Source organism: Convolutriloba macropyga, chromosome 3 (genome assembly GCF_964194025.1).
Source record: "Convolutriloba macropyga chromosome 3, txConMacr16.3, whole genome shotgun sequence".
Classification (NCBI taxonomy): domain Eukaryota; kingdom Metazoa; phylum Xenacoelomorpha; order Acoela; family Convolutidae; genus Convolutriloba; species Convolutriloba macropyga.
In genome coordinates, this window is record NC_134470.1 from 59,456,118 (window position 1) to 59,482,498 (window position 26,381).

A 26,381-nucleotide genomic window follows, 5' to 3' on the forward strand; every position below is an offset into this window, starting at 1 on the left:
ACTTTTTGCTCGCAAAAAGGGGATAAACAGAGTAATCCCGGAGGGCTTTGAGTTCTCTCAGTAGTCTCTTAGCATGGGATGCGATTCGCCGAAACTGTTTAGGAGGCATAAGTTCATATTGTTAAGGTCGCGATTCTCAGCGTTTGATCCCCCGCCTGCTCCAACCTCATTCCCATTCCACCCGAAACCCCGCACGCTCGCCCACACCCGCACTCAACACCCCTCCTCTGCCCATGCTTAACCCACCGGAAGTCAATTGTTAGTCGGTTATGTTCGAAATTGCTCTCTCATCCACAATTATAATCAGCGGAAATCCAATGGCGGTATTTTTCACTAAAATTCATTTATCGGCTACAATCTGGAGAGCAAATTACGGATGCGAAGTGACTAAATGTTAGATTATAGATGCTTCCTTAAACTAATTTTAAGCTTCCTTAAACGACTGGTCGATCCGAGCTTTTTTTCATCGAATCCAAAAAACTTATTCAAGAGTTGACTAGAGTGGTTTTCAATAGTCAATTGAAAACTGCCGTTATTTGGATTCTTAATTGTGTGTGAGTGCTAGATTCTAAAGCTGTGACTTCTTGTTTAGCTGGATTTGCTGACTGGTGGTCCTTGCTTGACGGTGGCCTTCCATAGAGATAATGCAGTCATCTGTTTTGAACAACTTCTTGGAAGGTGAGTGAATAAGCAATAGTTCAACAAGGCTATTACACTACTACTGCGACGTAGCGTGGTATTTGCGAATTGAAACAGGATGCTGTATCTAATAACTGTATCACTAATAACGTCAAAGATCAAGTCTAGTATGCCTAATTGACTTTTATCTATTCATTTTTTCACCTCCATTTGATTTTCTGTCTTTTATTGGAAAGTTTTGGTCGTACTCCTATATTATCGTACAAGGAATATTTATTTGAAGGTAAGCTATTATTTTAAAAACTGTTAGATTCCTATGGTACCTGTAGCTCGCCTTTGGATCTGGTTGTTTTTGTTTCAGCACATACGACAAGCACTCTCTATTCGCCAAGTACAACCATCTGATAGTGCGGCCTACTAGTTTGAGTGAGGTGAGCCTTTTAATTGCATTACATGCAATAACCTCATCGTCAAGCTTGGGGTCTTAGATCGGCTGTGCTCCCTACAGTTTACTCAATATAATCGAGCACTTGTTACGTACAATACTATTTACAGATTGCAATATGATCATTTGGTTTTTGCCATAATTGCATTGAAACATAATCTGCAGCAAATATTTTTTAGTGATTCTGTCTTTTTATGCGATTTTTTGTCTGATCGTTTTTCATCCTTGACTTGCGGAGTTCTAAATATTCTAAATTACTCTTATTAATAGCCGCCCTCATCTTCTCAGCCGGCTATTATAGCGCTCCTATTTTTTTACAATTCAAAGAATTTGAATTGTATTGGGGCGCTGTCTTTTTTTACGACTCGAAGAGGAGTATTGGAGAAGTCCTTTTTTTTAATCAATTTTATTGGAGTGATTTTTGAAGCGGGAAATGCAACGCGTGAAAAAATTTGGAGTGATTTTGGTGCTGAACAAAAATGAAAAGCGGAGCGAAAAGAGAGTGGTTTTTGTTCATACCGCTGATTTTGAGAGAGCGAGAAATTGATGTGTGAAAAAAATTTCTCTAAGCGAGCGAAATTTTTGTGTTCACGTGCGGCATTTTGAAGCAGTTTTTTTTTTCATTTATTTTGGTTAAGAGGTTTGGTTATGATTTTGTTTTAATTTTAGGCTGGTTTAGGCAGTGGTTTGAAGGTTTTTGGAAATTCATATGAATTTTATGATAATTCGGAGGTTTTTAATGTATTTTGCTGATTTTCGGGCTAATTTTTGCGTTTTTTTGACGATTATTTTGTTTTACTGGCTCAAATGGGTATTGAAGAAACCCCTTCTACTTGAGCAAATTTATGATAACAATTGGTTACAGTTTTGTGGGTAAGCATCATTTTTTTGTTGAGATTATTTTTCGCTTTTTCTCTGTTTATAGCAAAGTTTCTTAGCCTATTATGACTTGCCTATTGTTTTTGCATCTGGATACCCTATTGTCTGAAGGGAATTTTTCTTTGGGTTTCTATGTTTTTGACATTTTAAAAAAATTTAATAACTTTTTCCAGTTTTTCAGTGAAAGTTGTTTTTAAGAGCTTTTTTTTCATAATTTAGCCTAAAGTATTTTTCCAAAATTCACATAAGTGGATTTTTTAAGTACTAATTGTTTTGATGAAGTTATTTTGGCAGAGATAGTTTTTTCGAGATCTCAATTTATAACAAAATTTGATTAGATTTCTTATCAATTTTTAACAGATTTGATTTTATTGTTTTTACTTTTTTGTTTCATGGTTTTGTTTCAAGATAATCAAAAATTAGTGAAGGCACGTTTTGTTTGATGAGTAGTTGGATGGCGTTCAAATGGATTTTCACTTCGAGTCGTTTCCGGAATTCTTCCGGCTATGTTTTTTTTTAAGATCTGTTCACACATTTTCATGATTTTTGAAGTCAAATTGGAGTAGTGATTTTGGTCACGCCGAAACAGGAAGTAGAGCGAAAAAGCGAGTGGTTTTACGGCGTGAATTTTTTTCGCTCTAATTTTAAACTAGAGTGAGAAAACGTTGTTTGAACAAAAATTCGGTTTCTCGGTAGTGTTTTTTTGTTCACATCCGGCAATTTAACTCTGATTTTTACTGTTTTTTCAATTTTTGGATCGGATTTTTTCTAGATGGTTTTCCCAATCCATTCACAGCTCATTCTAGGCCTCTTTTTTTGTTTGTATATCTGTGCCCTAATTTTTCATTCTTTGAAGTTTAATTTTGAAGTAACCCAGTCGTCTTTTAAGCGTTTAAATTTGTTACAAAATTTTCCAAGCTTTTTTTCTCGGAATTCTTTTCATGGTTAAGTACGGTTCCTGCGGTTTGATATTAACCGCTCCTGTTGTTACTCCTAATTATTAGCCGCCTCAGCTTCTCAGCCGGCTATTATAGCGCTCCTATTACAATTCATTCAAAGAATTTGGATTGTATTGGGGCGATGTCTTTTTTATAGCTGTAAGCTGAGCGGAGCTGTATTGCGGTGCTCTTGGCTTTTTACAATTCAAAGAATTTGAATTGTATTGGGGCGCTGTCTTTTTTTAAGATCTGTTCACACATTTTTAATGATTTTTGAAGTCAAATTGGAGTATTAATTTTGGTCACGCCGAAACAGGAAATTGAGCAAAAAAGCGAGAGGTTTTGTGGCGTGAAATTTTTTCGCTTTAATTTTAAAGTAGAGTGAGAAAACGGTGTTGGAACAAAAATTCGCCTTCTCGCTAGTGGGTTTTGTTCATATGCGCCAATTTCACTTTAATTTTTACTGTCTTTTCATTTTTTTTGGATTGGATTTTTTTAAATGGTTTTCCCAATCCATTCATAGTCCGTTCTAGGTCTTGTTTTCTGTTTAGTCAAGGAAAAATCTTTGAATTGTACGTCAGGACTTTTCCTGCTATGTTTTTTTGTTTCGTCGTCTGACGCTCTTCTTTACATTTGTTTTACATTTGCTCTCACCTCAAAGCTGAGAAGTCTGGGTGACTTCTTCCTCTCACTAACTGCTTTTGCTTGCGTGACGTCATTTCTCACTCTCTAGCAAAATATTTTTCGTGATTAAATTTTGATCATAAGTGAATCTCACTCAATAAAATGACTTTTGCACTTTAAAATTAAAGTTTATTTTGAATTAGTTTAAGGTCAAAGGAACTCCTCTGTGTAAAAACGGTCCCTATTGATAAGACTTCTGCGCAATGAATTTTAACAGGCTTTATTAATCTATCGTTTAATTTTTACGTAGCTTTTTGAGCCGCGTCGATAACTTTTTCAACTTATATCTCTATCTGTTTCTATCTCTATCATACGGCACGCAAGTCTATTCTTTCGCAGTTATTCCGGCAATGTACCGGCTATGTTCTACAATTCAAAGAATTTGAAATGTATTGGTTCGCTGTCTTTTTTACGATTCAAAGAATTTGAATTGTATTTGGGCGCTGTCTTTTTTACGACTCGAAGAGTGAGTATTGGAGAAGTCCTTTTTTAATCAATTTTATTGGAGTGATTTTTGAAGTGGGAAATTAAACGCGTGAAAAAATTTGGAGTGATTTTGGTGCTGAACAAAAGTGAAGAGCGGAGCGAAAAGAGTGTTTTTTTCATACCGCTGTTTTTGAGAGAGCGAGAAATTGATGTGTAAAAAAATTTTCTAAGCGAGCGAAATTTTTTTTTCACTTCCGGCTTAAGATTTTTTTTGCAAATTTTGATGGTTATGAGGTTTGGTTATGATATTGTATTAGTTTTAGGCTTGTTTTGATGGGAATTGAAGGTTTCAAGTAGGTAATTTGAGTTTAATGCTAATTTTGAGATTTTTGATCAGTTTTGCTGATTTTTAGACGAAATTTAACGATTTTTTTTGCCTGTTTTTGTTTGTTTTAATGCTTTAAGTGGGATTTGAAGAGAAGCCTGTTGTTTAAGGAATATTCAGATACCAATTGACTAAAGTTTTATTGGTGCAAATCTTTTTTTTTTCATGGAAAAATTGACAGAAAAATTGAGAAATTTTAAACCATTTTTCTTATTTTTTGCAGTTTCTCTTTTTTTTACTCTTAGACAAGTTTCTTAGCCTATTATGACTTGTCCATTGTTTTGCGAGATTTTCATGCCCTAATTGCAAGGGATTTTTACTCGGCTTTATGTTTCCTTGTACTATTAAAAAAGCACAATAAGTTTTTCTAGTTTTTTTATTCAATTTGTTTTTAATGACGTTTCTATTCTATAAATTTTTTATGGCGTTTGTGGAGGCTCAGGGTTCACAGTAGTTGTTTTATCATAAGTGAGGCCAATTTTCGCCTTCGAGTAGTTTCCGGAATTCTTCCTGCTATGTTTTTTTTAAGTCAAATTGGAGTAGTGATTTTGGTCACGCCGAAAGAGTAAATGGAGCGAAAAAACGAGTGGTTTTGCGGCGTAAAATTTTTTCGCTCTACTTTTTCAATAGAGTGAGTAAACGGTGTTTGAACAAAAATTCGCGCTCTCGCTAGTGGTTTTTTGTTTACTTGCGGCAATTTTACTTTATTTTTTACTGTTTTTTTCAATTTTTTGGGTCGGATTTTTTCTAAATGATTTTTCCAGTCTATTCATATTTCAATCTAGATCTTGCGGCATATTAACACTGATTTTCCGTTTTTTTTTATCTGATTTTTCTAGAAATGGTTTTTCCAGCCCACTCACAGTCCGATCTAGGTCTAGTTTTTTGTTTCGTCAATGAAAATTCCTTGACTTGTACTTCAGGTCTTGTCCTGCTAGGTTTTTTACTTCGTCGAATAAAAATTTTTTGCTTTACCTTCGTTCACAGCGTGTTCAACTTTTTGCGTGAAATATTTTAGACTTCTCGAGGCTAGTTTCACTCTTCTCTCATTGTGCTAAAATTGTTTTTAGACAGCAGTAGCTAAGCAAAGCAAATCAAAATGAACAGAGTCAGTATCAAAAACGGAATCAGAAATAGAAACGGAATAAACCCATAAAGCCCAGTTTTGGATGCATGTTACTCACACTTGGTTCTTATAAGTCTTAGTTATCATCTCTAATGCTTATTGGTGATGATATTAGCCCCTGTTTTGTCTCACTACGAAACAGGATTATGTTCAGCTCTAAAATGACATCAAAATGATTCGCACTTTAACATTTTGTTTGTTTGAAAATCATTTTTTTCACTAGTTTTTTCTTTTTCAATCCCAATCTTGGTTATGGGAATCCACGGCGGCTATTTTCCGGCAATGTGTTCAACATTCCGGTTTCATTTGTTTTACAATTCAAAGAATTTGAATTGTATTGGAGCGCTCACACATTTTCTTGTTTAATTACTCTAAAACGAAGTTTGTAGCAATTATATTAGTCCAGTTATTCTTTTTATGCAATTTTTTGCTTGAGCGATTTTTAGTCTGACTGCGTTGATTGACTTTTCGGCCTAAAGAACGGGATAGATAGGTAGCGCATAGCGGGAATTAAGAGTTCTTACAGCCTTTCAGCTCAATAATCTCCAAGTATGCGATATACAGACACTGTTTTAGAGACCTATGCTTATGGTGTGCAGGGTGGTTCTTAGAGGTTGAAGACTCCCCAACTATTGCCCCATTCCACCCCCGGTGCACCCTAAACCTCGTGTCTAACGACTGACGAAACCAACCGCTCACCGGTCGTTTGAGAGCAATTCGCCCGAATTTAGTCGGTCATGTTCTCTGTTGTTTGTTAAAAGCCGCCCTAATCTTCTCAACTGGCTTTTTTAGCTCTCCTATTTTTCTTCATTGCACAAAAATTTGTTTTGCTGTAGAGTAGTTCACAGCTTGTTGCACATTTTGCTTGAAACCATTTTGACTTCTCTAGGCTACTTTCGATCTCCTGTTTCCACTGAAAGTGCTTTTAAACGGCAGCTACCGAGCAAAGCAATCTAAAGTGAGCAGAATGACTGTCAAAACACGTAATCAAAACTGGAAACGGGTGAACTCATCCATAAAGCCCAGTCTTAGAGGCTCGCAGCTTGAAGACTGTTCTGTCTTAGTTATCATCTCTAATGCCTATTGGTATTGATACTAGACGCTGTTTCCTCATTAAGGAACAGGAGTATGCATAACTAAAAATCAATGAAAAGCGTTGGCATTTTAAACATCTTTTTATTCAACATTCAATTTTTATTGTTTTTCTGTTCCTTCAATTCCAATCGGTGCTATGGGAATCAATGCCAGCTTTTTTCGGCAATGTGCCGGTTATGTTTTTAAATGTTGTAATTGATGAGATATTTAATAATTTTTGTTTTTCTTAAGAGTGACAATTCAATGTCAAATAGTGCAGTTTATATAATTTTTAAGAAATGGTAATTTATTTTTAATTGCTCTCAAACAGGGGTTGTAGCAATTATATTAGTCCTGTCGGTCTTTTTATGCGAGTTTTTGCTTGAGCTCACTAGTCTCAGAGTATTCCATTAACAGAAACTGTTTTGGAGACTTATACTTTGGTGTGAAGGGCAGTTCTTCGAGGTTGACCCCCCACCCTCAACCTCTCCCATCAGAGCCCCTCACTCCCCCCCAATCACTACTCCCCACACATTGTTCAGGCCGTAAGGGCAGCAAAAGACCCCATCGCACCGTTGCCCCCGCACCCCACTTGCAACCTTTCAGCCCCCCTTCCCCGCGGTGCAACTCTCTTCGCTGCGCTCACCTCACGCCCCTCAATTAAGCTAAAGCTAGCCGGACTAAACTGTGGCTAGGTACTGACAACGCCAACCGCTCGCCGGTCGTTTGAAAGCAATTCGCCCGACGTTAGTCGGTTATATTTGTTTTTGAAGTGAAATTGGAGTGATGATTTTGGTCATACCCAAACAGGATGTTGAGGAAAACTCCGAGTGGTTATGCGGCGTGAAATTTTTTCTATAATTTTTAAACATAGTGACAAAATGGTGTATAATCAAAAATTTTGTTTCTTGCTTGCGGTTTTTTGTTCACTTGCGGCAAATTTATTTTAAGTTTTACTGTTTTTTGATTTTTTCTATCTTTTTTCTTAGTTGCTCTCAAACTAATATTGTATCAATTATATTTGTCACTTTGGTCTTTTTTCTTCATGCGATTTTTCGCTTGATCGATTTTTCGTCTTACCCATTTGAATTTTCGTCCTCAAAAACGGGATAAACAGGTAGCGCCCATTTGGTATTAAGTGCTCTTAGAGCATTTCAGCTCTGTTTCAGTTTAAACTGAAACTGTTCTGCAGACATACTTATGGTGTGAAGGGTGGTTCTTACAGGTTGGAGACCCCCACTGTTGACCCCCCCTCCGCCCCCACCCTATTGCCCCCACCCCCACCCTCCGCGCTTTTGCACCCACACCATTGTTGCCCCCATCAGCCTCCAGTGATTCCCCCCTCCGTCGTGTCTACCTACTGACGAACAACCGCTCGCTAAAAACACTAACTTATCCTAATTTTCAAGCTTTTTGAATTTATTTATTTCATTTTGAGTTTTATCTGCCCCCGGTGTCAAGGAACCTCCTCTAGAGTTTGATAATAGGTTATTTCATAACTTCGAGTGTTGATGAAATGGTTTTAACGTTTTAAACATCTCAAATTTTAGAATTTTTTGACAAAACGTGCAATTTTTTTCAAGTTTTTTGACATTTGTTTTTCTTTATTTAAGTCCCTCTAGACTCAGGGGCCAAAAATTATCCTCAAAGGCTTGATAATAAGTTGCTGCAAAATTTTTATTGGCCATGGATTTGTTTTCAACTTTCTATTTCACAATTTTTAGCATTTTTTTTAAATAAAACTTGCCTTTTTTAACTTTTTGACAATTGGTCGGTTTTTGAGGTCTCTCCAGCCTCCAGAGCCAACGAACCTCTTCTAGAGTTTGACAATAGGTTACTGTATAATTTCTAGATGTAATGGACTTTTTCAAGATTTTAACTTAACAAATTTTACATTTTTTGACAAAACGTGCATTTTCATTTTTTTACATCTATTGTCATTATTCAGGTTTTGTCAGCCTCAGGTTTCAGGAAACCTCTGTTAGGGTTGGATAATAAGTTACTGAAAAACTTTTTTGGCCATGGATTAGTTTTCAACTTTTTAATATCACAAATTTTAGCAATTTTTTTAATAAAACTTTCAATTTCAATTTTTTTGAATTTTTTGTCTATTTTTAGGTTTATCCAGCCTCAAGAGCAACGAGACCTCCGCTAGAGTTTCGATAATAGGTTACTGTTTTTTTTTGTAGATGTAATGGAACGTTTTTCAAGATTTTAATATCACGAGTTTAAGCAATTTTTGAAAAAAATGCTTGCAATTTCAAGTTTTTGAGTTTTTTTTATGTCTTCCGACTCCAAGGGCCCAGGTACCTCCTCCAAGGTTTGATAATAGCTGTTGCATATTTTCTGAGTTAATGGAATGATTATCAATATTTTAATGACTCAAGTTTTCAATTTTTCAAAAAAAAATTTTTCAAATTTTTGGAAAATTTATGTTTCAAGTTTATGGATCTTTAGGAGCCAGTGAAACTTTAAAGGCTTGAAATAGGGATGCTGGATAGTCTCCTGAGACAATGGAATGGTTCTGAAGAGACAGAACTCTAGAGACAAAAAGGTTTTAAACTTGTTTTCACTGTTTATTTTTTCTATTTGATTTAATTACTAACAAGGCAAGAAAACTAAAAGTTGCAAAGTCGAATCCCATCAAGGAAAATATTCCTAGCTCTCTCTCTCTCTCTCTGTCCGTTGAGGTTTTTTCCCTTGCCGTGTCTGGCTACTGACGAAGCCAACCGCTCGCCTGTGGTTTGAGAGCAATTCTCCCGACATTAGTCGGTTATGTTCTAAATAAATTATCCAATCCATTCTTGGTCCATTCTAGGTTTATTTGTTGGGATAACCAATAAATTTTCTTGAATTTTGTCAGGATTTTTCCTGCTATGTTTTTTACTTGTCGAATAAAAATCTGATTCGCTTCACCTTACTTCACAGCTAGCTCAACATTTTTGAGTTTTCAAGGCTAGTTTCATTCTTCGATCATTCTGCTGAAAGTTCTTCTAAAGAGCAGTTGCGCAGCAAAGCAATCTAAAGTGAACAGTTTTGGTATCAAAAAACGAAATGAAAATGAAAGCGGGATACACCTATAAAGCCAATTTTAGATGACAGCTACTTCAACTTTGGTCTTATAGGTCTTAGCTAACATCTCTAATGCTTTGTGGTATTCATGCTAGCCTCTGCATCCTCTCTCTAAAAAAACAGGAGCATGCATTTTTTCAAAATCCATCAAAAATAGTTTGCGTTTTGAAAATGTTTTTGTACAACAATCAATTTTTATCATTGTTTTTCTGTTCCTTCAATCCCAATCGGTTATGAGACTCAATGGCGGCTATTTTCCGGAAATCTGCCCGGTATGTTTTTTGATTAGATCGCCTGTATCTGAGAGATTTTTGATGACTTTTTCAAGATCCAAATACATTCTTGATAGATTCCTGGTTTCTAGTCTCACTATGCCAGATTTGTAATCAAGTGAGCTTGTTAACAACTGCAATATATTATAAATTGCTCTTAGATATGGCCTTTTAGCAAATTTTTGGTACTTCTGGTGTTTGTAACTCGAATAAGAGTGCTGGTTGTCTACACTTTTGTTCAGCTGCAGCACATTTACTATTTGATTTTTGTTTTTGATTGAACATGACTTGTTTTCTACTTTTGACTTGATGTTGAATAAGCTATTGCATTAAGATAACACTTACTTTTGATAGCCGCCATCATCTCAGCCGGCTTTTGTTGCGCTCCTTTTTTATTACAATTCAAAGAATTTGAATTGTAGTGGGTGCTGTCTTTGTAAGATATTTCTCACCTTTTTCTATGTCTTTGAGCTTTTGAAACTGCATAAACATATAAATCAGCCGACATTGATTGCAATAGAGGACATCAGCTAATTTAAGTGGCTTTTTTGGTGCTGAATGTGCTAAACTGCTGTAAGGCCTAAATTGATGGTGTAAAAGGTCAGTTTTCGCTGTTTCTGAACCCTGAATGCGAGTTTTATTTCAATTTTCTTTTTTTTAAAGTGGGTGATTGTTATTCGAAATGTCTTTATTCTGATGTTTTTTGTTTGCTTTTGTTGTTAATGCCACATATACGCCAGAGTCAAAGCATTTTCGCCATTTTTTCAAAATTTTTTTGAAAATTTTTGTTTTGATCAGTTTTTTAGTTCGAAGAAATTAGGGCTGGAAAATGGGTTAATTGAATGTTTTTTTACAACACAAATGATTTTGACAAATTTTTTTGCAACTTTTGATTAATTTTCGCTAATTATGATTTTATTTTGTTTTGTTTGCTTTTAGTGAGCAATGAAACAGTTTGGAAGCTTAAATTTGTGTAATTGTATGACTTTTGGTGACCAAGATCAATTTTTGACGATATAAGCAGCACAAATTTCAGCAGCTTTTTTGCTTTTTTTCGTTTTTGAAATTTTTCTTTTTCTCTTTTAACTTTTTAAAGCTGTAACGATTTTAATAAATATTAGCATTATAGAAGCTATTTCGAAAGTGTTTTCTAAGATTTTTAGCAACTTCTCATTTTGATATGTTTCTGTGTTTGGTTGAGTTTCTGCCCTCTGTTTGTCTTGTATCTAACAAGAGTTTTTATTGTAGCCCGCAATTATGCTATTTTTAAGTTTTGGCAAGTAATTGCTGGTTTTGAAGTGTAAAATATTTTTTAGGTTTTTAATTGCACTTTTTTAACGTATTTTTGATTAAAACTCAGTTAATCAGTTTCCTATCTTTCTTTTTTATGCTCAAATCGTTTTTAGCGACGCAAAATTCTTCTTGAGGACAATAACACTAATAGTATTGGGAGATTTTAATAAAAACTTGCTTCAACAAAATTCAATTTGTGATTTTTGCTTTTGTCTAGTATCATGACAGTTGGCTGTGAAATGCCTGTTTTCTGTTTTTTATCGTTTTTTGTTACCTTGACAACCAGAGTATCTACAATACAAATTCTTGTTTGATAATTATCAATTAATGTAAAAACAATTTATTGGCTTGTGTTATCCAGTTTGTTTGTCAGCCAATTGAGGAGTTTTCAAGGTTCTCATCTAATTCTTTCGATAGTAATCAAGGATTTTCCTGCTTTTTCGTAAGATGTTCTTTCCTTTTTCCATGACTGAGCTTTTGAAATGGGACAAACAGATAAAGTTCGGCTGGTATTAAGTTTCAATAGAAGACCTATTCTGGCTTTAGTAGCCTAGTAGGTGCCTAATGTCCTGTAAGGCCTAGTTTCAAGTTTAAAAGGTCTGTTTTCGAGTCCTTAATGCAGCATTTTTTCCATGTTTTGTCAATTTTCTTTAATGTTTTGTTAATTTGTTCATTTTAAAGGTCGATCATAGTTTATACGGCTATTATGCTATGCGAAATGTTTTGTTATGCTGATGTTTTTGGTTTACTTGCGTTGTTCAACGTTAATTTTCGAACATTGGACTTTAACAGTAGCTTTTTATATAATTTATAGTAATTAAGCACTGCTGGTGATATTAAAATCGAATGGTCATTTTTTAATTTTTCTTGACATAACAGTCCTTCTTCCCTATTCAAACCCAATTTCCCTCTCATACCTCCCTACCGTCAACGCCCCCCTCAACTACCCCCACATAGCTGCCCTTCCCGCGCCCCCACATAGCTGCCCCTCCCCCGGCTACCTACCCCCAACCGCTTGGCCGATTTTTTGACTGACGCCTTTAACTTTGTCCTCAAAAACGGGATAAACAGGTAATGCCCAGAGGGCATTAAGTGGTTAAGCAGAGCCTTTCTGTCCTGGTGACATAATATTGTCATATGAAGGGTGGTGCTTAGAAGTTCTGAAAAGTTAGTCGTTTTGCGTCAATAATCGATAAATTGTTCATTCAATTGATTAAATGTTCTTAATTTGACTAGGCAAATGCTCTGCTGCCTGTGATGTTTGAAAGTATCGTGGATAATGACTATGGATTGGTAATCAGAGGATAAACTACAACATGAAGATAAACTAGTGCTGATGGAATCGCCTTGCATCGCTTTAAAAAACACTTTACTTCTCAATTGTTCCCCTTCGGTGCTGCAATGTCTAAAAACTGCAAATCTTGAAAACTGGCGTTTTAACATAACAACTTGCTGCACATGAATTAAAAGTGCCAATTGTTAGTTGCTGATCGTAAGCTTTGGTTGGTGGCTAATAATTCGAATTCAGTCCCTTTTTAGTGAGTCTTAGTTCATAGTATCGTTAATAAGGCACACCTGCATATTGGCATCTGTTAATTGTAATAGTCGTTCTGACTCAAATGATGTGATGTGATACAGTCAATATAAAAGGGGGAAAAGGTTATTATACAATTATGAGTATCTGTTAAACATTATCTCTGTTGTGCACCAGTTGGTCCTATCAGCTCACCTGTGAAAAATAATTTGGTTCAGTAACAAATTTGCTCGCCAGTGAGAAAAAAAATCTGGAGTGATTTGTTTCACTTAATGTTTTCAATAATCCGATAGAATTGAGTTGATTTCGCTCTGAATTTGAGGGAAAGTATTCCGTAGCCTTACAAAATTAATAATATGAACGTGTAAATATTATTCGTTAAAATTACATTTTCGTTGCTGTAAAATACATTTTGCAATTTCAGTTTGTAAATGGATTTGGTCTTGCCTTTGTTCAAATACGTATAATACTAGCGCCAATTCCCGTCATTGTTTCAAAATTTCAAATTGTTGTAACCACTGTTTTTAATAGTTTTACTATATTAAGTTCCCGAGCCATTATCTAGAGCAAGACAAATAAAACAAGAGGTTTTTGTAGAAAATTAAACGGGGCTAATTCACTGCTATACTAATAATGACCGATGAGTGAAAATAGCTTTGGTTCATCGATTGATTTCGCGGAAGCTGAGGCTGTTAAGTAATAACGGAGGCGTTATATGACCAAAAAATTTTATAAACAAGGTTTCGTGAAAATCTGAATGTCTTCCTAAATAGCGCGGGAAAATGTAGATTTTTCAATTTCAAAACATGAGATACCAACTTTTTTCTATTTTAATGCAATTTGAATCAATGGTAAAAAGCGAATAACAGTTTAGGTGACCTCACAACAGCTAATATTTTTTTATTCTTTGCCTACAATTGGTGTTTACAATTCAGACAACTTGGATTGTATTGGGTTCTGTCTTTAAAGTGGGTGATTGTTATTCGAAATGTCTTTATTCTGATGTTTTTTGTTTGCTTTTGTTGTTAATGCCACATATACGCCAGAGTCAAAGCATTTTCGCCATTTTTTCAAAATTTTTTTTGAAAATTTTTGTTTTGATCAGTTTATTAGTTCGAAGAAATTAGGGCTGGAAAATGGGTTAATTGAATGTTTTTTTACAACACAAATGATTTTGACAAATTTTTTTTGCAACTTTTGATTAATTTTCGCTAATTATGATTTTATTTTGTTTTGTTTGCTTTTAGTGAGCAATGAAACAGTTTGGAAGCTTAAATTTGTGTAATTGTATGACTTTTGGTGACCAAGATCAATTTTTGACGATATAAGCAGCACAAATTTCAGCAGCTTTTTTGCTTTTTTTCGTTTTTGAAATTTTTCTTTTTCTCTTTTAACTTTTTAAAGCTGTAACGATTTTAATAAATATTAGCATTATAGAAGCTATTTCGAAAGTGTTTTCTAAGATTTTTAGCAACTTCTCATTTTGATATGTTTCTGTGTTTGGTTGAGTTTCTGCCCTCTGTTTGTCTTGTATCTAACAAGAGTTTTTATTGTAGCCCGCAATTATGCTATTTTTAAGTTTTGGCAAGTAATTGCTGGTTTTGAAGTGTAAAATATTTTTTAGGTTTTTAATTGCACTTTTTTAACGTATTTTTGATTAAAACTCAGTTAATCAGTTTCCTATCTTTCTTTTTTATGCTCAAATCGTTTTTAGCGACGCAAAATTCTTCTTGAGGACAATAACACTAATAGTATTGGGAGATTTTAATAAAAACTTGCTTCAACAAAATTCAATTTGTGATTTTTGCTTTTGTCTAGTATCATGACAGTTGGCTGTGAAATGCCTGTTTTCTGTTTTTTATCGTTTTTTGTTACCTTGACAACCAGAGTATCTACAATACAAATTCTGGTTTGATAATTATCAATTAATGTAAAAACAATTTATTGGCTTGTGTTATCCAGTTTGTTTGTCAGCCAATTGAGGAGTTTTCAAGGTTCTCATCTAATTCTTTCGATAGTAATCAAGGATTTTCCTGCTTTTTCGTAAGATGTTCTTTCCTTTTTCCATGACTGAGCTTTTGAAATGGGACAAACAGATAAAGTTCGGCTGGTATTAAGTTTCAATAGAAGACCTATTCTGGCTTTAGTAGCCTAGTAGGTGCCTAATGTCCTGTAAGGCCTAGTTTCAAGTTTAAAAGGTCTGTTTTCGAGTCCTTAATGCAGCATTTTTCCCATGTTTTGTCAATTTTCTTTAATGTTTTGTTAATTTGTTCATTTTAAAGGTCGGTCATAGTTTATACGGCTATTATGCTATGCGAAATGTTTTTTTATGCTGATGTTTTTGGTTTACTTGCGTTGTTCAACGTTAATTTTCGAACATTGGACTTTAACAGTAGCTTTTTATATAATTTATAGTAATTAAGCACTGCTGGTGATATTAAAATCGAATGGTCATTTTTTAATTTTTCTTGACATAACAGTCCTTCTTCCCTATTCAAACCCAATTTCCCTCTCATACCTCCCTACCGTCAACGCCCCCCTCAACTACCCCCACATAGCTGCCCTTCCCGCGCCCCCACATAGCTGCCCCTCCCCCGGCTACCTACCCCCAACCGCTTGGCCGATTTTTTGACTGACGCCTTTAACTTTGTCCTCAAAAACGGGATAAACAGGTAATGCCCAGAGGGCATTAAGTGGTTAAGCAGAGCCTTTCTGTCCTGGTGACATAATATTGTCATATGAAGGGTGGTGCTTAGAAGTTCTGAAAAGTTAGTCGTTTTGCGTCAATAATCGATAAATTGTTCATTCAATTGATTAAATGTTCTTAATTTGACTAGGCAAATGCTCTGCTGCCTGTGATGTTTGAAAGTATCGTGGATAATGACTATGGATTGGTAATCAGAGGATAAACTACAACATGAAGATAAACTAGTGCTGATGGAATCGCCTTGCATCGCTTTAAAAAACACTTTACTTCTCAATTGTTCCCCTTCGGTGCTGCAATGTCTAAAAACTGCATATCTTGAAAACTGGCGTTTTAACATAACAACTTGCTGCACATGAATTAAAAGTGCTAGTTGCTGATCGTAAGCTTTGGTTGGTGGCTAATAATTCGAATTCAGTCCCTTTTTAGTGAGTCTTAATTCATAGTATCGTTAATAAGGCACACCTGCATATTGGCATCTGTTATTTGTAATAGTCGTTCTGACTCAAATGATGTGATGTGATACAGTCAATATAGAAGGGGGAAAAGGTTATTGTACAATTATGGGTATCTGTTAAACATTATCTCTGTTGTGCACCAGTTGGTCCTATCAGCTCACCTGTGAAAAATAATTTGGTTCAGTAACAAATTTGCTCGCCAGTGAGAAAAAAAATCTGGAGTGATTTGTTTCAATTAATGTTTTCAGTAATCCGATAGAATTGAGTTGATTTCGCTCTGAATTTGAGGGAAAGTATTCCGTAGCCTTAAAAAATTAATAATATGAACGTGTAAATATTATTCGTTAAAATTACATTTTCGTTGCTGTAAAATACATTTTGCAATTTCAGTTTGTAAATAGATTTGGTCTTGCCTTTGTTCAAATACGTATAATACTAGCGCCAATACCCGTCATTGTTTCAAAATTTCAAATTGTTGTAACCACTGTTTTTAATAGTTTTACTATATTAAGTTCCCGAGCCATTATCTAGAGCAAGACAAATAAAACAAGAGGTTTTTGTAGAAAATTAAACGGGGCTAATTCACTGCTATACTAATAATGACCGATGAGTGAAAATAGCTTTGGTTCATCGATTGATTTCGCGGAAGCTGAGGCTGTTAAGTAATAACGGAGGCGTTATATGACCAAAAAATTTTATAAACAAAGTTTCGTGAAAATCTGAATGTCTTCCTAAATAGCGCGGGAAAATGTAGATTTTTCAATTTCAAAACATGAGATACCAACTTTTTTCTATTTTAATGCAATTTGAATCAATGGTAAAAAGCGAATAACAGTTTAGGTGACCTCACAAACAGCTAATATTTTTTTATTCTTTGCCTACAATTGGTGTTTACAATTCAGACAACTTGGATTGTATTGGGTTCTGTCTTTTTACAAATCGAACACTATTTTGTAGTGAAGATCTATTTCTTTTTAAATCGGTAGCCTCTTTTCATCAAATGCAAAGCCAAATTCAGAACGCGTGAAAACAATGGTTCAGGTCATCTGCTGACAAAATTCTAAACCAGAGAGATGGTTTGGAGATTTGTTCATACAATTTTTCCGCTGGGAGAGAAAAACAATTTCGGTAAAAAAACGAATTTGTTTGATCACTTGTAGCATTTTCGAAGCTATTGTATAATTTTAACTGTTTTTAGCCGAAATGATTTTTTCATCAATGGTAGGAAGTGGTTGTACGCTTGGGACATATTTTAAACCATTTTAAGCATTTAATAAAATTTAAGATGAAGTTTTTAGTTTTCATTGGCAGTATTTTTGTTCTCTTTTAAGATGTTTGTTAATAGCCGCACAGCGATAGCTGGGGCTATTATTGGCCTTCTCTTGTTTTTTTTTAAATTTCGTCATGATTTTTGTTACGACCATATGACGTCACAGCCAATTTTTGTTCATTCGTTCATGCAATTTCAACTGAATCGCATGTGTGACGTCATTTTTCGCTCTTAGTGGAGCGAGTTTTTTTTTGTTTATTTGCGTGATTAAATTTTTGGTCACACTTGACTTATCTCTCTCAAAAATGACTTCCTCACTTTGAAATTGACTTTTATTTACTTTAATTCAAAGAGATAAGGTTAAATGGATGTGTGTCACTCTAAGTGAAGGTTATTTGAGATCAGCTAATAGAGGCAGCAATAACTTATACGGATTTTTAATCAAAATATAACAGATCAGCCTTCAATGAAAAGACGAATTTTTTGGTCTGTCTTTTTTACTGTTTTTTTAGATTGCCGATCTACGAATCTATTGCGGCTATTTTGTGGAATCTGCCAGCTATGTTTATTTTTGAAATTCCTACAGTTGTAAATTTTTCGTGGTGGCAGTTAGTCTTTCTGGTAAAATATGACAACTTTCCGAATCATGGAAATCAGTTTTTTGGTGCTTTCTCAAGGAAAAGTTAATCAAGTCCGATTTCGGAATAATTTTGGCCATCTCATGTTTTCTTTTGGTTTTTGTGTTTTTCAAATTGGTTAATTTAGACGTATTCCGCGGGATGCTTTATTAAATTATTTTATAGGTCGGTATGTAATGACACTTTGTGGAGTTACATTTTTCCTTTATGTCTTTGTGGGGTTACCTTTTTCCTTTATTTCTTAGTTTATTCTTGTCTCGACAGTACTTGATATAGAATGATTGCGAATGGAAGAGATCAAAATTTTGGGGCAGGTTTTGAATTGAGTATTTTATTGGAATGTCTATACCTTGTCGATGACCTCCGTTTCTCCTATGTCGCTAATTTTTCAACCCATAAAGAGTTCTCTAGGCTACGCCTTCATCTGATTTACATTACTCCACCGGTCGTTAGAGAGCAATTCGTCCAATTTTAGTGGGAAGTTCGTTCGTTTTTTTTTGTGGGTTTATGCTTGTTTTCGCAATATTTCGTTTCGCAGGGATTTAGGTTTGAAGGTCTTGCGAAGAAAGGTTTTCATGAATCTTTCATTTGAGATTGAAAATGAGAGGTTTTATCGCAAACGATTTCTTTGTTTCAATTCTTGTTGATAGGACCAGTCCTTTGGTAAACGCCTTCCATTGTGTTGGCTAGTGACTTCACTCTTTTTTGCTTTCCCATAAATTTTCATTTCGCATTTGAAGTTGCCAGTGAAGATTGCAGCCGAGCAGAATATAGAAATTTTGTCGCAGGCCAGTCACGAATACAGTTGCGAAAAAGTTACGACCGTGCTCTGATTGACTGATTGCTCAAAAAATATTTCAAGTTTTAAATAGGATACCAGTGCTAGCGACAATTTGCGCTGAAATCGCGGTAAGCCTAAAGAGAAAAAATTCAGAAAAATTGATCTCACGTTTGGTTGGTATAGATTCATATCAAGTCCCACGGGCCGCGAGACATAGCCGCAGGCTTTAAAGTATACATTCTAGAATAAGGTTATGTCTAATTTAGGTTAATTACATTTGATTTTCGATATAGAATAATAATGTATAAAATCGCTTTTAAAAACTACTGCGTATCCAATTATCATTACTTCCACGACAATTGCGTTCTTTTATAACAAAAATAATTAAAAAAAACTTTGTTTGCTTTCTTTTCATTTTCATGTGTTGTGAAAAACTTTCCAATTTTCTTATTTCCTAGAATACCAGAAGGAATAAATTTGTTAGTCCATTGTGCCAGTCGGCTGGTGAAAAAATTGTAACTTCATATAGACCAACTCAGCATTTTTTGAAGAATGCTCAAATATCGGCTACACGGAACGGGCTTTTACCTGACAAAATCCAAAAGCTTTGAAAAGATTCAGAAAAGTTTCAAATAGGATACGAGTGCTAGTGAAAATTTGCGCTGACATCGCGGTAAGCTGAAAGAGAAAAAATTATGAATTTTTCAGGAAAACTGATCTCACGTTCGGTTGGGATAGATTAATATTAAGTCCCACGCGCCGCTGAGGCATGGATGTGGCCCGCGAGACATGGCCACAGGCTTTAAAGTATACATTCAAGAATTAGTTTATGTCTAATTTAGGTTAATTGAATGCATAACGTTATTGTTCTATAGTTCTCGGCCATTCAGATTTGTCTAAAATACTATATTTTGGTACGTCGCTTTTTTGAGAGGTCGCCGCATTTCATTTTCGCTATAGAATAATATTGTATAAAATCGCTTTTAAAAACTACTGGGTATCCATTTATCATTACTTCCACGACAATTGCGATATATGTATGTAAACATCATTTTAAAAAAACCTAATTTACTTTCTTTTCGTTTTATGTGCTGTGAAGAGCTTTCGAGTTTTCTTATTTCCTAGAATACAAGAAGGAATAAATTTGTTAGTCCATTGTACCAGTCGGCTGGTGAAAAATGTGTAACGTCTTATAGACCAGCTCAACATTTTTGCAGAATGCCTAAATATCTGCTACAGAGAACTGGGTCGTTTACCTGAAAAGTTCCAAAAGTTTTGAAAAGTTTTACGACTCAAAACGCTCAATTAATTACAAACTAGATCAAATATACGAACACAATGTTAGAGCCGCTTTTAATCTTTCTCATAAGACCGTCGAACAGGCACCAAATTTTGACGGGCAAATTTTCCGTCAATTGTAATTATAACCAATTTAGTAATTTTTATCTATTTTTTATTGAGTTCTGCCTCGAAAAGGGGTCATCGAGACAAAATTACAAGTACAAATCAACGAATAAGACTAATCCACAGAAGATCGGTGACGTGAAATCTACAAAAAATGTGATGAATTTCTAACAACTACTTAATCTGTGTCCTTTAATCTTTAGATAAAGACCATAGATACCCCAAGAGGTCCAGATTAGCGCAATTTGGTGCCCGCGTGTTTGAGTTATGGCTAGTACAGTATTGCAAAGAAATGTCACAAAATCAAATTGATCCACATTAAATCAATGATATATCAAAATAGATCTCAGTTAGCACTAAATGTTTTCAGAGTAATCAGTCATATTGATAATAATAATAATAACAATAAAAGTAATATGCGTTTGTCAGTTGATAATAGTGTTATTGCTGTTATTATCAAAACTATTATGGTTTTTAATCATAATCTCAGAATCACTACCGATAGATTCCTGTGGCCTAATTACAGGTTGATTAGCTTCATTTTCATCGCTTGTATTCCCTACTAAACTTCCCAGACTAACGCTTCCCAATTTCATGTGTAAACCACCTGAATTATGTCTTTCGCGGGGGGCATTCGTTCCATCCGTTTGGTCGTCGCCCGAATGAAGCGTCGGCAAATCGTCATCATCCGAATTATTGTCTGCCTTTGTGACGTCATTTTCCAGGGTCTTTTTGTCCAGGCCGAATGTAAGGTGGCCTTCAGATGCTCTTCGGCACTCGCAATTTGAGGGTGGACGGGCTCCGGGGTTGGGGCTGTTTGCCCAAATTTCACTGTTCTCCAACATAACCTAGATGGAAACGATGTAAAACAAAATTTATATTGACTAAATGAGTAAATCGAATAGTTTAATGGTAAAAAAGCAAAACACGTTAGAGTGAACACTCACAAACTCACTTCAATTTTGTAAAAGCATTTGAAATGCATTTGACGCCAAATCTATCATGTTATAAGCGTATTTTGATATTTTGGTAGTTTTGTATTTTTCTTGTAACACTGCTTTTACCAATTATTCATCAAGGCAATAGAATTATTTTTTTACCGACATTTAAGTTTTATCATGGTAATTATGGTTTCATGTATGGTATTTTCAGAAGTTGGTTGTATTTTTGCTTTCAAGGGGTCATGACGAAAATAGTTCTCTTCAAATTAATTGGAGGTGTGAATTAATATCTGCTGACAATTTTGCAAATAAGTGTTTTTAAATTCGTTTGTGTATTAAGGGACTGAGTTTGGTAGCAATCAACCCTAAGCTTAAGAAGAAATTCCGATTAGTTGCAAACGTTTTAACTAAATTAACCCTAAAATCATGTTTTGTTATTTTCGTCAGGATAACAGATACCTTAGAGATAAGGAGATGTAACATGTATAGAAATTATTGAATGAATTGAAAGTTATAGCAGTAATTAAAAAAAATTTCAGCCCATAATAATAAGGCATTTCATCCATCTTCATATCACTTTTTGTGAACATCTTCCATTTGTAAATTTTTTCTTTTGGAGTCAACTTTACTTTTTTTGTAACATACCTATGGGATATTGAGGTCCTATTGCTTGATGAAACTTTATGGGTTTTCAATTTAAAAATATTACAAAACTCGGTGATTGCAAAAGAAGAGACTCGTACCTTTCGGAAATTTATATTTTTAGACTTTAACGGATATTTTGAATTATTTCGTGAAGATCTTCAACATTGTGCATCAAGATTGTTTTCAGAACTTAAATTAGCAATCGATTCACGCCCAGTAATGATAAGTCTTTAGAAATAGAACTTAAATTAGAACAAAGTTGGCCAATCACACCTCAGAAGTGGAATTCACAGTTCTACGTACCTTTCGCTAAAATTCACAATCTGAATAGTGCAAAAGTTTTTAATAAATGTAAAAACGATGTACAAAACAACGTATTTATGTATTTCAACTTCTAGATGGTTTGCTTTAGATGAAGAAATAGATATCTATGCTTATGTGATCTTTCGAGGACTTGTAACACAGGCAATGGTCGAGCAGTTTATTCGTGGCTGGAAGTTGGGTCATGATTTTTTAAATGTTTTTTTTTACCACGAACCGTAAGTTGTTCAAAATTCAGACAAAATAATTGCTCTGGAACTAAGTTATGGAATATCTTTGAACAAGATGGCTCATGCAATTCTGTGCGTAGCACAGTATGTTCCAACATTACTCTCAGCGTTACAAAAACAAACATAAATTTCTGTTAGAGAAACCGTTGGGAGTATCCGGAAGCAACTTGGAAAAATTTACTTAGTGTTTGAACCAAACGAAAACTCCTTAGCACATTCTAGAAATATAAGTGTGGTACAATTTAGACGGCATAGACACAGATAAACCATAGAAACAAACACGCCACACATGCTGCACACATGCAGAAAATCACACAAATTTAAACCCGAGCACCAAAAAAACAAAAAAAATTTTTGCTTTTTTGGGGTCTGATCTTTACTCAAGCTTCATCACGTTGAATTAGGTCGTATTATTTTTTTTTCCAAAATGAATAGACGTCGACTAGATGAAGCTCTTGTATCGGTAATTTTAATCATGGCACTAAATTTTTGAAATAATTTTTTTTGAAGTTTTTATTGTCATTTTCGATGTCGCATGAGCAAAATTTAAAAAAATAATAAATTAAATTCTCGCAGAAGTGTTACCAATGAGATTTGAAAAATAGGGTTTTGGTTTATAGACCAAATTAAAGCCAAAATTTCTAACAAACATAAATTATCATTTTTTGAAAGATTTCTGACAGTTTTAGCACTCTATGCCTACTTGTGTCTAACATTTAAATGAATTAGTTCCCTCAGAAAAATTCTCTCTATTCTTCTTTTTTACACAGACACTTAGCACACACATTACACAATTTCACAGTCACATACATACAACCACAAACAAATAAACAAACACACACACACACACACATACTTAAACAACCAAACACGAACGCACCAATAAAAAGCAGACACAGAAAAAACTACAATATTTTTTGGCAGGTGAACTATACCCATGGTTCGGACCGTTAATTTTTGTCTTGGATGGTTGATTTGGTAAACCGGATGGGACTGACAATATTTTGGTAAACTGACAATAAAATTTAAATTGATTTTTTTGAAATCTTTTCCGAAAAATTCTGTCATTTTTGATGTTTCATGAGTTTAATGGGGAAAATCATCGTTTTCAACATCTTGCAGATGTTTTACCAGCTGTATTTGAAAAACAAAACTTTGGCTGTGAACATATTTATAACCACTTTTCGTAGCAAATTTTAAGTAATAATTTTCTAATTTTTATGATTTCTGACAGTTTTTGCACTCTGCCTGGTGTCTGAATTGTAACGCAACTTTAAAAGTTTTCAGCAAGCGGTATTAAGTAACATTGAAGAAATTTGGGTACTGGAAAATTTTACTTTTTGGACTTGTCCTTCTTCGGCGTCTTTTTTAAAGAAACCGAATCTTTTAATTTTTTTTTGTGAACTGAAAAGGATGAAATTATTTTTCATCTTTCAAAAACACTCCTTCTTTTTTCTGTGAGGATCTACACAATCAGTAAAAAAAATAATTGTTTAATTTGCAAAAACACTTGCAGTCTGGAAAAGATCAGTTCACTGAGCATTTTCAAAATACAGAGAAACGAAAAGTACTATTTTATTTTTTAAAAGTAATGAACATTTGCATTTATTTTTCCCACCTGCCAATCAATAAAGTCATAAATTCTCAAATTCTCTTCTGCGTTATATTTATGCGTTATATTTAGAAGAGTTTATGTCAAACGATCTGCTCTGACAACATCAACAATACAATTAAAGAAGGTCAAGAAAGAAATCCATCTTTATTTTCAATATTGATTCTGGTTGATTTGATGTTCATTCCAGATATGAGTTTTTACAAAGAATAGCTTGAAACTAACTAATTTTACAACAATTTTCTCCGTTTACTTATTTATTGTCGAATTTCTACGCCATCTGTCAACGCCACCCCCTCCCCTAGGAGCGATGTTTTTCCTTTTCGTTTTTTTCCTTCCAATATGGTGTTCCCAATTTTCACATTTTTGTTATTTTCAATAAAAAGCAAAACTAGATCCTGGGGGCTACAAAACTGTGTTTTTCTTTTTTCTCTACGATACGTAAACAAAAAGTGAAAATTTGACGGAAGAAAAAGCCAGCCTCGCATGTATATTCCCCCAATTTTGAAAAAAAATGTTGGAACAATTAATATCGAATTTGCGAACAATTAAATAAATCTGATGTTTTAGAGAAGTTAGATAGTTTGGGCTATGCTATTTTTATTTCAAGTTCGACTACGGATAGTTTAAGAATTACTTTCAGGTTGAGGTGTGCGCTAATGATCAAACACAAATGTCGGGGTGGGTTGGGGGGTTCAAAGAGCGTTTTTGCTAAACAGACGAGACTTTTGCGTCTGCCTAGTTAGACAACCAACGTTGTTTGTCTAGAGTCTGATATTTTACGCTCACGATTTAATATTGAACCTGACTAACCGATAGTCGTCTGACCATTTTGCGTGTCTCCTCATTAGCCATTTCTGCCATTTCGTGGAAATCGTCAGTGGAGAGTGCGATGCCATAGGCTGTGTCCTGGTGCTTAAGTCTGCTCTTAGTCTCCAACACATTGGTCCTCTTGCCCAGCTGGGCCAGTCTCTCTCTTGCCACTATCTCCAACTGGCTCCGCATCTGGGGAAACTCCGTCAACACCTGACACAGACAGTTTAGACGTGCACAGAAATGGGGAAATTTTCCCCTTTGTGACACTCCCACCCTACAAGCTTAGTTGATCCATATTAGTTGCAACCGTCAAGGTCGCGTTCGCCATATTTTCACCTAGTGATTTTCAAGGGGGGCTATAATGGAAAATACCCCCCAAAAATTCATTTGAGTTTGGACATCTTCACGATTTCATATTATTTGCATTTTACATGTAGGTACCCAAAATTTTTGCAGATCTTGAGATTATTGGTTCTAGTCCTCTTAGAAATGTACTTTCTTTTAATTTCTGAGTAGAACAGTTGCGCCCTGTTATACAATGATACCGAAGTTTGGACCTGCCACCCTCATCCCGATTAACGATTTGTTATGGAACTTTGTATTTGTTGGACAGTTGTTTACCTCATTGAAGTCTTCCACTTCTAGTGAGTAAAGATTGCAGTAACTCTCTGCTCGGATGCTGGCTGTCCTTTTTATTTTTGCCAACAAACAGATCTCTGCAACAACATACAATATTAGAAACCAAAATGGTATCAATAAAAAATTCCAGAAAAATCTAATTTTCAAATCCTGAAAATTCAAATATGTTATAACGTCATCAGCTGTTAAGATCGTTAAAACCTTATCTGTTTCAAATTCAACAATTTTAAAAGTTGGATCATAAGGCATTGGAGTGTTAAAACGTCAATTCAGTTAAAAAATTTTTTTAAATTATTTTTAATACTTAAATCTTTCAAAGATTGCTCACGGAACCTTTAATTTTTAATTGACAAAATGTATGACTGATAACTATTACCATAGGGATAATGTTTTGAGTTTAACTGATAAATAATTAGACATAGGCTGAAACAAGAATGCTAAATTCAACTTCATAGCTAAAACAAAATTTACTCAAAACAGCAAAATAAAAACTAAAAAATAGACGCATCATTTCTTCATTCTTCTGTCTCTTCTCCTCTAAAGTGGTTTTTAAATGTCAATGCCATAGCTATCAGTTGTCAGTTCATTGGGTCAATATTATATTTTTGACTTTAGATGCTCCAGAGTTTTTTTCATCAAAACTAAATTTTCTCGCAAACTTCAATAAAAGCAGAAAAATTTCTAACACTTAACCCAGTCTTGCATCGTTTTGACATTTTATTAAACTTTTTGTTCTTAAAAAAAATTTGACTTCAAAGAGAATATTCCGTTCTAACAATTAAACGAATGAGCTTCAGCAGACGCCTTAAATTTAATGTAGATAATAATAATCACCCTGAAAGTTTATTGATTCTTCAAATTTTACCTAACAAAGCAAAATTTGTTTCTGTTTGGATAGCAAGTCTCCTTTAAAACCGCTGAAATTTTTATCAATTATGAAAATTTCCCGACAAAAATTTTCCATGATGCTGAGTATGCTTTTTCCAAGTAATGGACTAGTTGAAATTATCGGATATTATAGTGGATGCTCCTTTTAATAGCCTCGTGTTTCTTACCAGACGGTTAGTTTTAAATATCTTAGTGGGAAGATTGAATCTTGGGTAATCCATCAAATAATCAGTTAAAGTCATTGGGCAGCATACCATTCCTTTGGAC

The 26,381-nt window shown here is 34.5% G+C and overlaps 2 protein-coding genes across 2 annotated transcripts in view; one reads left to right on the plus strand and one right to left on the minus strand.

The window, feature by feature from the left end:
* LOC142336679 (uncharacterized) overlaps positions 1–12,706 on the plus strand; it is a 115,397-nt gene extending 102,691 nt beyond the window's left edge. Inside the window, exons 17-19 of the mRNA XM_075385589.1 lie at positions 593–678; positions 1,001–1,070; positions 12,470–12,706. Coding sequence (XP_075241704.1) covers positions 593–678; positions 1,001–1,070; positions 12,470–12,541 — 228 coding nt within the window. The 3' untranslated portion in view covers positions 12,542–12,706. The remainder of the gene's footprint in view (positions 1–592; positions 679–1,000; positions 1,071–12,469) is intronic.
* A 7,458-nt stretch (positions 12,707–20,164) lies between these two features.
* Positions 20,165–26,381, minus strand: part of LOC142336680 (uncharacterized) — a 109,342-nt gene continuing 103,125 nt past the window's right edge. Inside the window, exons 10-12 of the mRNA XM_075385590.1 lie at positions 25,209–25,303; positions 24,585–24,797; positions 20,165–20,870 (exon numbers count right to left, since the gene is read on the minus strand). Coding sequence (XP_075241705.1) covers positions 20,448–20,870; positions 24,585–24,797; positions 25,209–25,303 — 731 coding nt within the window. The 3' untranslated portion in view covers positions 20,165–20,447. The remainder of the gene's footprint in view (positions 20,871–24,584; positions 24,798–25,208; positions 25,304–26,381) is intronic.